Source organism: Lolium perenne, chromosome 4 (genome assembly GCF_019359855.2).
Source record: "Lolium perenne isolate Kyuss_39 chromosome 4, Kyuss_2.0, whole genome shotgun sequence".
NCBI lineage: Eukaryota > Viridiplantae > Streptophyta > Magnoliopsida > Poales > Poaceae > Lolium > Lolium perenne.
This window is the reverse complement of record NC_067247.2, coordinates 196,132,598-196,145,523: the sequence shown is the minus strand read 5'-3', so window position 1 is coordinate 196,145,523 and position 12,926 is coordinate 196,132,598. Positions and strand designations below refer to the sequence as shown.

At 45.2% G+C, this 12,926-nt stretch overlaps 1 protein-coding gene across 1 annotated transcript; it reads right to left on the bottom strand.

The window, feature by feature from the left end:
• Positions 1-1,633: 1,633 nt before the first annotated feature.
• Positions 1,634-6,312, bottom strand: LOC139839247 (uncharacterized). The gene is made up of 4 exons (XM_071829299.1): positions 6,246-6,312; positions 4,156-4,907; positions 3,871-4,114; positions 1,634-2,538 (listed from the first exon to the last, which is right to left on the bottom strand). Exons 1-4 carry the CDS (start codon positions 6,310-6,312, stop codon positions 1,634-1,636), a joined length of 1,968 nt encoding a protein of 655 aa, XP_071685400.1.
• Between the last annotated feature and the right edge of the window lie 6,614 nt (positions 6,313-12,926).

The window sequence follows — 12,926 nt, the reverse complement described above, 5'->3', positions numbered from 1 at the left end:
TTTTCCATCAACACCCATATTTATAAGTCTAAAAGAATATCCGAAAACTAACGTAATAGTATAGTAAATGATGTAACATATAAGCATGCAAAATTTTAATACAAAATTCTCGAGTACACAAATTATCGGCCCCAGTTTAGTAAAGACACCAAACTAAGTCTATAGTTGTATTAGAGATGCATTGCGTATAACGAATAAAAGGTGTAACTTGGAATATAGTATTAGCGAAGACAAAAACTAGGTTTGAACGACGTACCCTCCAGGGCGTCGGTTCCACGTTGATATAAGATGTAAAGCCCATCAAGCATTGTACAAGGAGAGTCCTACACGTATTGGTGTACTACTCCATATACGTAGACTAAACAGAAATAAACAGGTACTACTCAAATATGTTTAACACCCTTCCTTAATCTCTACCACGAGAAAGGTTGAGATTACGTTTAAATTCATCAAGCTTCTTCACTGGTAAGGCTTTGGTGAATCCATCTGCTAATTGATCTTTACTGGAGATGAACTTGACATCTAGTAGTCTGTCAGCAACTCGCTCTCTCAAAAAGTGAAAGTCAATCTTTATGTGCTTTGTTCTAGCATGGAACATAGGGTTTGCAGACAGAAAGATGGCACCTATGTTATCACACCATAAGCAAGGTCTTACTCTGAGAGCTACCCCAAGTTATCTAAGTAGAGCTTCAACTCATATCAATACAGTTGTAGCATTTGCTAATGCCTTGTATTCAGCTTTAGTACTTGATCTAGAAACTGTGGCCTGTTTTCGAGCACTCCAAGATATCAAATTTGGTCCAAAGAAGACAGCAAAACCTCCTGTTGACCTTCTGTCATCAATACAACCTGCCCAATCTGCATCTGAAAAAGCACTAAGCAAACTAGAAGCATACTTCTGAAATGTGAGACCTAGTTTCAAAGTTCCTTTAACGTATCTTAAAATTCTTTTCACAGTTGTCCAATGCATTGTTGTAGGAGCATGCAAATACTGACAAACCTTATTGACTGAGTAAGACAAATCTGGTGTAGTCAATATAAGATACTCTAGAGCACCAACTATGCTTCTGTATGTGGTAACATCAGTAGAGCCAAGATGATTACCATCTGTTAAAGACAACTTTTCAGTAGAGGACATAGGTGTAGGACAAGTGGTGCACTGTGTCATGCCGACCTTTGCAAGAAGCTCAGTAGCATACTTCTCCTGTGTAAGTAGCAGTCCATCATAAATCTTTTTAACTTCAATACCCAAAAAGAAGTGTAAGTCACCCAAGTCCTTCAAAGCAAAATCACTGTTGAGATCTTGAAGAAGCACAGTAATTGCTCTTGGTGAAGAACTGGTGACTATAATATCATCAACATAGATAAGAACATAAATGATGACGCCCCTTTTATTGTACAGAAACAGTGAAGTATCAGCTTTGGAAGGATAAAATCCAAGAGACTGTAGCTTTGCACTTAACCTTGAGTACCATGCACGAGGAGCTTGTTTCAGTCCATAGAGAGCTTTGTCAAGCTTGCAAATGTAATGTGGATTTTTAGAATCCTCAAACCCTGGAGGCTGTCTCATATAAACATCCTCTTCCACAACACCATGTAAGAACGCGTTCTTGACATCTAGCTGCCTTAAGCTCTAGCCTCTAGAAACAGCAACTGCCAGAACAAGTCTAATGGTAGCTGCCTTGACAACAGGACTGAAGGTATCCTCATAATTAATGCCATAACGTTGTTTGAAACCTTTAGCAACAAGACGAGATTTGTATCTATCAATTGTTCCATCAGCATGCTTCTTAATACGGTAGACCCACTTGCAATCAATAATATTTTTACTCGGACTTGAAGGAACTAAGTGCCAAGTTCTGTTATGCAGAAGTGCATTATATTCCTCAGACATAGCCTCACACCATCTAGCATCTTTAAGTGCCTCATCAAGTGTCTGTGGTTCCCCCGTTGCTGCAAACATTCCATATCTGATAGTACCATCAGTGTACTGCTTAGGCTGACGAATACCCTGTTGAAGACGTGTGCGAGGACGCATAGATGTTGTCGCAGGAGGATTACTGGTTGCAGCAGGATTGGCCTCAGCTTGTGTGTGCACAGAAGATCCTGAAGAAACTGCAGAATCAGACAAATCATGAGGGTCATCAGTAGGGTCATCATTAGCAGCAGAAAAACTGCCACTTGTCGCGTCTGGACTGGCTGACGCTGAGGCTGTCGGGCTGTCACCAGCAGCTGGCGTGTGGCCAGCATGCGCCGGAGAGGGGGACCGCACAGGGGAGGCGACGTGGCGAGCTGCTGGCTGCGCAGAGCGCTGCAGCGACAGGGACCGCATACGCCGGCCACGAGGCGGATCTCCTGACGCCTCGCCTGACGCGCCTGCTGCGTCTCCAGACGCGTGATCCGAGACCGTGCGATCCGAGGTCTGGGCGCGAGAATCCTCCTGGGATCTGCCGCCAGATTCCTCATTTTGTGAAGCACTATGAGAATCATCACTTGATCTGAATTCTTCATGATTTTCACTCAATTTTTTTCTGTCAACTGTTGTTCATCAAGAGCATTTGCAGGAGCAACATCTACAGAAGTATCATTAGTAACAACAGGGACAAACAGTAAAGGCATATAGTCATCAATGTGTGTCTCTCCAAGAGTGGATGTGAGGGATGAATTTGTGGGTAGAAGCAGAATTTCTTGGCGAAGACGAGAACCAACATTTGGATTGAGCGATGCAAAAGGAAACAGATTCTCATCAAACACAACATCTCGAGAAATATAGACACGTCTAGTGGAGGGATCAAGACACTTGACAACCTTGTGGCAAGAACTATAACCAATGAAGACACATCTAGTGGATCGGAAAGCAAGTTTTCTTTTGTTGTAAGGGCGTAGATTAGGCCAACAAGCACAGCCAAAAACTCGAAGAGATTCATAATTAGGAGTGGTGTTAAGAAGACGCTCAACTGGGGTGTCATGGTTTATCACTTTGTTGGGAAGAAGATTGATGAGAAAAGTGGTTGTAAGGAAGGCTTCATCCTAGAATTTAAGAGACATAGATGCATTTGCGAGTAAGGCAAGGCAAACTTCTACATGTGACGGTGTTTGCGTTCAGCGGAGCCATTTTTTGATGAGCATGTGGGCATGATACATGATGAGTAATGCCAATTTTTTGAAAGAAACCATGGAGCTTTTCATACTCACCACCACAATCAGTTTGCATAGTAACAATTTTTCTATCAAACTTGCGTTCTACTAACTGTTGGAAGTTAAGAAAAACTTGATAGACATCAGACTTCTTTTTGACCAAGTAAATCCAGGTGAATTTGCTAAAATCATCAATGAATCTTACATAATATGAATGTTTTCCAACAGATAAAGGTGCTGGTCCCCATACATCAGAAAAAACTTGCTCCAATGGAACAGTGGAAACACTAGTAGAGACAGGATATGGTAATTGATGGCTCTTATCTAGTTGACAAGAATCACAAATGTATGGGTTTATTTCAGGAGAAAAAGAAATTCTATGTTTTCTAAGAACTTGTTGCACCACAAAGGAGGATGGGTGTCCTAGGCGGCGATGCCATGTAGATGAAGATGGCTTTATTGTAATGAAGGCTTGTTGGATGACCCAGTAGATAGAGGCACTAGTGGGTATAGACCATCACGGCATGGACCTTTAAAGAGAGTGCTCCCGGTGGCCAGATCCTTGATCAAAAAGAAGAAAGGATGAAACTCAATAAATACATGGTTATCAATTGTGAATCTATGAACATACATAAGATTTTTAGATGCACTTGGAACATGAAGGATGTCTCTAAGATCAAAGGAACTATGGGGAGTACGCAATATAATGACCAATATGACTTATTTGCATACCGTTGCCATCGGCCGTGTGCACATGATCACGTCCTGTATACTTCTCCTGGGTAGATAGTTTGCTCAGCTCACTTGTAATATGATTTCTAGCACCAGTGTCAGAGTACCAGTTTGTGTCCACACCATAGGATGCCAGATTTGCGCCCTTGTTGTCTTGATCATCACGGCGACCACCACCATTGTGCCTATCACGCTGAAACCTCCACCAGCACACCTCAGTAGGATGCCCATGCTTCTTGCATATCTGGCACTCAACATCAAAAAAAGGAGTAGGAATTCTGTCACGGCGGCGTCCATCATCACGGGGCGCATCTCTTGGCCCATCATCCCGGTGCTTGGCCGGTCATCAGAGCGAGGACGCCTATCATCATGGAGAGGGCGTTGATCATCACGTCTGTCACGGCTGCCATCACGACGATCACGGTAGTCATCAGGGCGACGATGATCACGACGGTCACGGTAATCATCACGTCGGTAATCATCCTGCCGAGCACCATAAGTTGGCGGGCGGTCAGGGGCACGGCGAGCCAGGTTAGCAGAGGAGACAAATTCTTCTGCAACTGAATCTCCAAGTTTGTGCATCTGATCAAAAGACTGAAGCTGGTTGTAGAGATCTGTCAAGGAAGTTGATGGGTTTGCACGAACTTCTGTCTTCAGATTGTTGTAATCTTCACCGAGTCCATGAAGCATGTACCAGATTAACTCATCATCATCAAGCGGCTTGCCCACAGCTGTGAGTTCCGAGGCGAGAACTTTCATCTTTGCAAAATATTTTTCAGCAGACATATTTCCCTTCTTGGTGTCATTGAGTGCAGAACGGAGATGTTGAGCCCTGGCCTTTGACTGAGTTGTGGTAAGGGAATTGATAGTTTTCCACACTTCGGCAGAAGTCTCGAGTCCAAGAACATGAGAGAGCATATCAGATGATAAGAAGCTGAGGAGATAGCGCAACACCTGTTGGTCACGGGCTATCCAGACATCATATGCAGGGTTGTCAACTTCACTTTTAACACCATCAGTATCTACTTCAATGGTTTCTGCAGGGGCCTTGTGACAAGGGATTAACTTGTCAATGCCTATGTATTGTAGACTAGGGTTTAGTTGGAAGTAGAGGGCAAGTAGATCTCGAGGGTTTCAGCCGACAAAGTGCTCGACTATTAGAAAACTAGGGTTGTGTTGACAATGAAATCGATCCTCTCTTCGTCCCTCAACTCCCCCTTATATAGGAGGCGGAGCCGAGGGTTTCGTGATACACAAGTTACAGAGTTCGGGAGGCAATCTGAGTCCGTACCGTAGTAGTTACAAGTCAATATTCCTAATACAATTCTATCTTTCCAAACTCTCTCCTAACTGGGCTTCCGGGCTTTATAATCTTCGGGTCGTGGGCCTTCAGTAAAACCCCGGGTACCATCTTTGGCAGGCCCATTGGGGATGCCTATGTCAGTAGCCCCCGAGATTTTGCTTGAATAGAAGAATCAGAGAAAATCTCCAACTTTATAATTACAATACAACTTCTTCGAGTTAACATACATTTTTAATAAATCAATCATATATTGTGCAGGGATAACGGTAATTGGGGCTAGTTCATCTGACGGATAAGGTACTAGTTAATTTCTCTTGTGGCAATCCACCAAAACCTACTTCAAGATCACGTCCCTGGACATGATCTCGGGATACTGGTGTAATTCGACATGCGCCGCTTAAGGTCTTACCAAATGTCGAATTCCAGTTTTGTTTTATCGGGTACCTAACGCGTCCGTTAGGATTTTTCTTCGCATCTGCTGACAAGGAAAAAATTAGCGAAGCGCCGTCAGAGGCGGTGCCACGCCGCACAGGACGGATCCCGGGGACTTACCTTCGCAAAGTATTGCGGCATTCAGAGATTAATTTGCGACTGAGGCACTATGAGAATATATTGTCGGGTACTTTTTCGGCTGCTGGAATAGCACATTTATCCGAGTCATCGGATGACTTGTATATTTTTATCTTGTCCTCCCGATGGGAGTATATGAAGAGTTACTTGTATAACTCGAAATATGCTCATCACACTCTTTATAGTTTCATCGGGCACGCGAACAGTGTTCCCGATGGGAGTAGCCCCCGAGGCTACAACCAAGTGCTTGTACTTGGTTGTAGGCTCACCATTTTAACATCTTTTGTCGCTATATTGTCATATTTTGTTCTTCTATTCTATTCGGGTGCGCGACCAGCACTCCTGATGGGAGTAGCCCCCGAGCATATGGACAAATGCTTGCATTTGATCATAGGCTCTCGCCTTTTGTTTCTTGCCATACTCGAGGTTTCCTTCTTTTTAAAGTAGCCCTCGAGCATTTGATCAAAAGCTCTCGAAATTATCATCACTTATTGTTTGTCACCAATCTGCATAACACCGTCGTCGAGATTTTCCTTTGTTAAAGTGACATCATTGCTGACGATAGCCATGACCCCTGTATCGGGAAAACGTGAGTTCTGTCCTGTCACTGACTTGTGGACCGAAAATCTGCGGCATTTTGACATGTTACGCAAGTGGGGGGCACACGTCCTCCTCTTTTTTCTGGCACGCGCACTGTAGCGCCTATCCAGTTCCTTCACAGTGAAAGTACGTTTTTACCCCCTGAACCACGTGTAAAGCATCAAGCCTATCACTGCTGCATCCAACGGTGCGTCGATTCGCAAGTTTTCTATAAAGGACCTTCTTCTTCCTACGTTCTCCCCTTCGCTGCGCCGCACATTTGCTTTGTCTCTCTCCAAAATCCCCCATTGCCAAAAAACGCTCATGCGCCTGTGCTTGCTTCCTTATTGCAGTCAATCCCACTGAATGCCGCCGCGATCAAAGCTCACCAAGCACACCTCCCCCATGGCGACAAAAAACCTGTAGTTCTCCGAGTGGGAGAGATCTAGGATCTCCAACCAGGATGTGAAACTGCTCAAGAAGCTCGGGTTCATGAAGCAGGAGAAGACGCTGATCTTCCCTAGCGAGGAGAGCTACCCCACGCCGCGCATTGGATACTGGGTAACCTTTGTTGACCACCTCATCCACGGTTTAGCTACTCTGATCCACGAATTTCTTCATGGATTACTCTTTGTTTACGGGTTGCAGCTGCATCATCTCACCCCCAATTCCATCCTTCACATCTCTATCTTCATCACCCTCTGCGAATGCTTTCTAGGGACCCCTCCCAATTGGGGCCTGTGGAAACGCATATTCCTTGTCCGCCGCAACAGCTCCCACATCACCGCCTATAATGTAGGTGGTGTAGTTATCTACGTCCGCCCAGATGTCGAATATTTCGATGTCAAGTTCCCTGACTCTGTTCAAGGGTGGCGCAAAATATGGCTTTATGTCCATAAAGAGCACAATGACTCGCAAGAGTTCAATGTCGCTCCTTTTGATGGTAGCGAGAAAATCTTTCGTCGTCAGTCGTGGGATGCTGAAGCTACCGATGAAGAGAAAATGGCGACAAAGGCGCTGATGAAGCGCATCCACGAACTTCAGAATACCCGCGGCAAAGAGCTGTCGGGTATTCAGATTACTGCATACTTCCTTAGGATTAGGGTGCAGCCTCTACAGGCTCGCAAGAAACCTCTCTGGATGTATGCTGGCGACAAAGACGTGGACCGCTTCTCCAAGGATCTACCGGTAAAAGACCTGGAGAAGCTTGTTCAGAAGATTTTTTCGCTGAGCAAGAAGGACACCATTCCATCCTCGTGTCGCGTGGAGCCTTATAGCGGCACCAACACTCTCCCCAAGGTAAACTATCTTTGTTCTCGAAATTTTAACTTTTGTCGGCTACTATGCTGCGAATTTCATTGGTATAACTTGTCGTCGACATATCTTTTCGCCTTGTAGAAACATCAAGTTGTATCTTCTCTTCCTCCCCTTCCTGAAGGTGGGGAAGTCGAGGAACGAACCGTCGTCACCGGCGATAACCAGGGCACTTCTCGCCCTGAGAGTGAAATTGCGGGTTCTCGCAAATCCGCGGCTTCCTCTGAAAGAGAAGCTGAATCTGAGGCTTACGAGTCTACACGCTCTCTCCCTTCTGCTGCTTCCCCGATGAACAAGAGGAAAAGGGATGAGGTCACAGACTCTGGCACCTGCAAAGCGGGGGAATCCCCTGTCGAGGAGACTTCACCCGAAGAAGAGGGGAAAGCCTTCAACCCTTACGATGATGCCCTCATTAGCTCGTAAGTTTCTGTCACTTTTTGCACCCGATATTCTACCTGTTAAGCGTTTCTTATACTATTTCTTGATGTATAGTGGCGATGAGGAAGAAGATCCTCCTGTTAACGTGACTGCTCTTACGAGCACGTCTCGTACTTAATTCTTTCCGAGACTCTCCCTATTACGGACGAAACCTCGCCTCCTCAACAGGACATAGGACATCCGACTCCTGTCGGGAGCCCCCGTGCCCCGTCACCGAAGAGAGCGAGGATTGAGCTGGGCAAAGAGTCGAGTCTCTTGACCGGTAGTTCGGCTACTCCTCCTATGGACGATGTAAGGGTTCTGATCATTCTCTTTTTGCTGTCGAACCTTTTCCCTATGTTGATCTTCTTATCTGTGTTACTTTTCAGCCTTTGATGAAAGAATTTATTCATCTTGGTACCCAATTTATCGGGTACCGTGATTATGCTAATAAGTTGAAAGGTATTCCTCTTTTGCCTCTTTTCATCAAGTAGATTTTCCTCTGCTATTTTGTCATAACATTATCATCCTTTATTTTGCTAGAGGCCCTTTCTAAGGCCAATCAACGCGCCGATGACCTTACCCTCAAGCTGGAGAAAAGCGAAAAAGCTCGCGAAAAGGCTGAGTTAGACGCTGCCACTGTTGAGGGTCTTCGAAAAAGACTCCATGACGCGGAAAATGCCTTGAGCGAAAACACAACCCGACAAACTGCTCGCGAGGAAGAGATCATCGCCCGCTTGGAGTCGCAAAATCGGCGCTTCTTTAGTAAGTGCCCCAACCACTTTGATTCTTCGTGAACCTTTGCTTTTCCGTGTACACGTTGACAACCCGAAATTTGTTTCAGCAGGGAGGATGCACCAGGATTTTGAACTCGAAAATCCCGAAGATGATCGTCTTCTTGACGCTCTTTCTCTCCTTGAGATTCATGGAGATGAAGTGCGCTAGAGCATCTCTGATGCTAAGTCGGCGTTTTCTCGGCTTTTTCCCTACTTCTTCACGAAGAAAGAGTAGCGCGACACTTTTGCTGCCCTAACCAAGCACTTCATTCCCGAAGAAGATCTTGGGCTGGCCCTGCGGCAAGAGGGCTTGAAGATTGGCGTTGAAGGCACCATCGCTTTGGTTGCCGAAAGCCAACAAAGCGTCGACTGGGCGAAAGTTGGTGATGTGAAGAAGATGGACACGAAGAGGTGGCAGTCCTTGATTAAGGCTGCCAAGCCGAACTCGAAGAAAATCCTCTCCTTCCTCGGATGTAAACCAACTCCTTCTCCTAGTTCTACAAAGCCGGAGGTCAAGTAGACCGTCTTGTCCCTGCTCTTGCTTTGTTCTTCCTCTTTTGTTGCTGTCGCCGTAGTAGCTTTTCCGACAGCTTATCATTGGTTCACTAGGAACCCTCTTTTGTAACGCTCATGTAAATATCCAAATGAATCAATGGAATGCTATTTTGCCAAGTTATTGATGTCGAAATTTTTATCTCCAGTTGGTTTTTGACAACTATACCATGGTCCTCGTTCTTCGGATGCGTTACCGGCCAAGTCCTATTCGAGGAAAGCTTCCGTTGACGAGTTTATTGAAGGTTCCTCGAGCGCTGATCAGATAGAAGATTTGAACGAATGTGGACAACAACTTCAGTCGATGAAGAAACAGGCTCTCGTGATAATGGAGCAGTCTCGAAGATCTTTCGAGAAGGAAAAAACTTGCTCTTCAACATGCTCAGGAATCCCCAGCGTTAAAGGAAGCCGCGGTTACTGAAGCTGCAAAAGCTACTTCGCGGGAAGATTACATGCTTCAACTGATGAATGACTCCAGCTTGGATATGGCAGGTATACTTCCTGAGTTTGATCTTTTTCAAATTTATCCTACTTGTTTTCCACCTCTCGCTGATGCTTCCGCTGGGTAGGTTCTTTTTTGGATACTGCTGCCGAAGATCAACGTGTTGAAGCTAGGTCCAATGTGCTTCTCAAACTTGCATTGAAACATGGTTCTAACTTTTGGGCTACGCCTGAACGTACCCGACAAATCGTCAAATTTCAAGACCGCACAGGTCAAGTCCGCGATTTTCTTGATTTCTGCACAATGACATTAGCCCTGGTTTATAACACCATGTTTCCTCGCAACTCTCTGCCGGAAACTCTTCCTGATCCGATGAGAAAATTCCGGGATGCTCCTCGAATCCATGAGTTTGTAAGGGCCCAACTGACTGTTATCCGAAGTTAGTCATGACCAAAATTGTCGCTAAATGTCAAGCCAAACTAACTAGCAGGAGGAACATCGATAAAATCAACGATGTTGTGACCCCTGTAGCCGAAGAGATGATGGATGAATTACTTCGACCAGATCCCGAATTCTTCGTGAGAGGTAGCTATGCTGAACATAGGAGTGGTGCTGCAAGCAATGAGAGAGTAAACATAGACGATATAATAGGTGATAACTGGAAGTTTCTTTTTCCTTGTCGAGTTTTCCTTGATAGTGAGAATATGTATATTGTAAGCACAATGTATATTGTAAGACAGCTTATATGTTTTTTCTTTCATCAAGCCCCCGAGCTTTTTATTAGCCGGTGTATATATCTTTATTGGTTTGCGAGCTATTTTTGCGCCAGTGCAAATAACTGTATTTTGCGGAAGTTCATATATATTGTTATTGCGGGTTACGAGCCCCCGAGCTTGTCGATGAAAAAGATGTATATCACCAATATCTTTACTATATTGCAGCACTGCGAGTCCACCTCATTAAAAACCTTTCAGCCCCACTCGGTGCCCTGAAAGGAAAAGAGTGCGTCTGAAAACTCGCGGGCGTTTCAGTACATTGTATGTTTACAAAGAGGACTATATTTCGACTTTAGGCGTAAACACGCCTAAGTTGCGCCACGTTCCAGGGATTTGGCTCGGCGATCCCTGTCTTCTTGTCCTTTATCCTGTATGCTCCTCCTCCAATTACTTCTGTGACGATGTACGGGCCAATCCATGGCGACTCGAGTTTCTCATGGCTATTTTGCGTAAGCCGAAGAACTAAGTCGCCTACCTGGAAGGATCTTGGTCGCAAACGTCGACTATGGTAGTTTTTCATATCTTGCTGGTACTTGGTGACCCTTGACAATGCCTCATCTCGAGCTTCATCGAGTGCATCGACGTCATCTTCCAGTGCCTTTCTCGAGGTTTCATCATTGAATTCCGCCACTCTCGGGGAGTTGTGTTCTATCTCTATCGGCAACACTGCCTCAGCTCCATCGACAAAAAAGAACGGGGTTTCCTGTGTCGCTGTATTTGGTGTTGTTCGAATACTCCATAACACACTAGGCAACTCTTCTGGCCATGTGTGTGATACGTCTCCAACGTATCGATAATTTCTTATGTTCCATGCTACATTATTGATGATACCTACATGTTTTATGCATACTTTATGTCATATTATGCATTTTCCGGCACTAACCTATTAACAAGATGCCGAAGAGCCAGTTGCTGTTTTCTGCTGTTTTTGGTTTCAGAAATCCTAGTAAGGAAATATTCTCGGAATTGGATGAAATCAACGCCCAGGATCTTATTTTTCCACGAAGCTTCCAGAACACCGGGGGAGAAACGAAGTGGGGCGACGAGGCGGCGACACGCAAGGGCGGTGCGGCCCACCCCCTAGCCGCGCGGCCCAGTTGTGTGGGCCCCTCGCGTCGCCCCTAAACCTACCTCCTCCGCCTACTTAAGCCTTCGTCGATAATAACTCCAGTACCGAGAGCCACGACACGGAAAACCTTCCAGAGACGCCGCCGCCAATCCCATCTCGGGGGATTCAGGAGATCGCCTCCGGCACCCTGCCGGAGAGGGGAATCATCTCCCGGAGGACTCTTCACCGCCATGGTCGCCTCCGGAGTGATGTGTGAGTAGTTCACCCCTGGACTATGGGTCCATAGCAGTAGCTAGATGGTCATCTTCTCCTAATTGTGCTATCATTGTTGGATCTTGTGAGCTGCCTAACATGATCAAGATCATCTATCTGTAATGCTACATGTTGTGTTTGTTGGGATCCGATGAATAGTGAATGCTATGTTATGTTGATTATCAATTTATTATCTATGTGTTGTTTATGATCTTGCATGCTCTCTGTTACTAGTAGAGGCTCTGGCCAAGTTTTTGCTTGTAACTCCAAGAGGGAGTATTTATGCTCGATAGTGGGTTCATGTCTCCATTAAATCTGGGGGAGTGATAGAAACCTCTAAGGTTGTGGATGTGCTATTGCCACTAGGGATAAAACATCAATGCTATGTCTAAGGATGTATTTGTTGATTACATTACGCACCATACTTAATGCAATTGTCTGTTGTTTGCAACTTAATACTGGAGGGGGTTCGGATGATAACCTGAAGGTGGACTTTTTAGGCATAGATGCATGCTGGATAGCGGTCTATGTACTTTGTCGTAATGCCCAATTAAATCTCACAATACTCATCATAACATGTATGTGCATGGCCATGCCCTCTTTATTTGTCAATTGCCCAACTATAATTTGTTCACCCAACATGCTTATTCTTATGGGAGAGACACCTCTAGTGAACTGTGGACCCCGGTCCATTCTTTTACATCGAATACAATCTACTGCAATACTCGTTCTACTGTTTTCTGCAAACTTCATCATCCACACTATACATCTAATCCTTTGTTATAGCAAGCCGGTGAGATTGAAAACCTCACTGTTACGTTGGAACAAAGTACTTTGGTTGTGTTGTGCAGGTTCCACGTTGGCACCGGAATCCCTGGTGTTGCGCCGCACTACACTCCGCCGCCATCAACCTTCAACGTGCTTCTTGGCTCCTACTGGTTCGATAAACCTTGGTTTCTTACTGAGGGAAAACTTGCCGCTGTACGCATCACACCTTCCTCTTGGG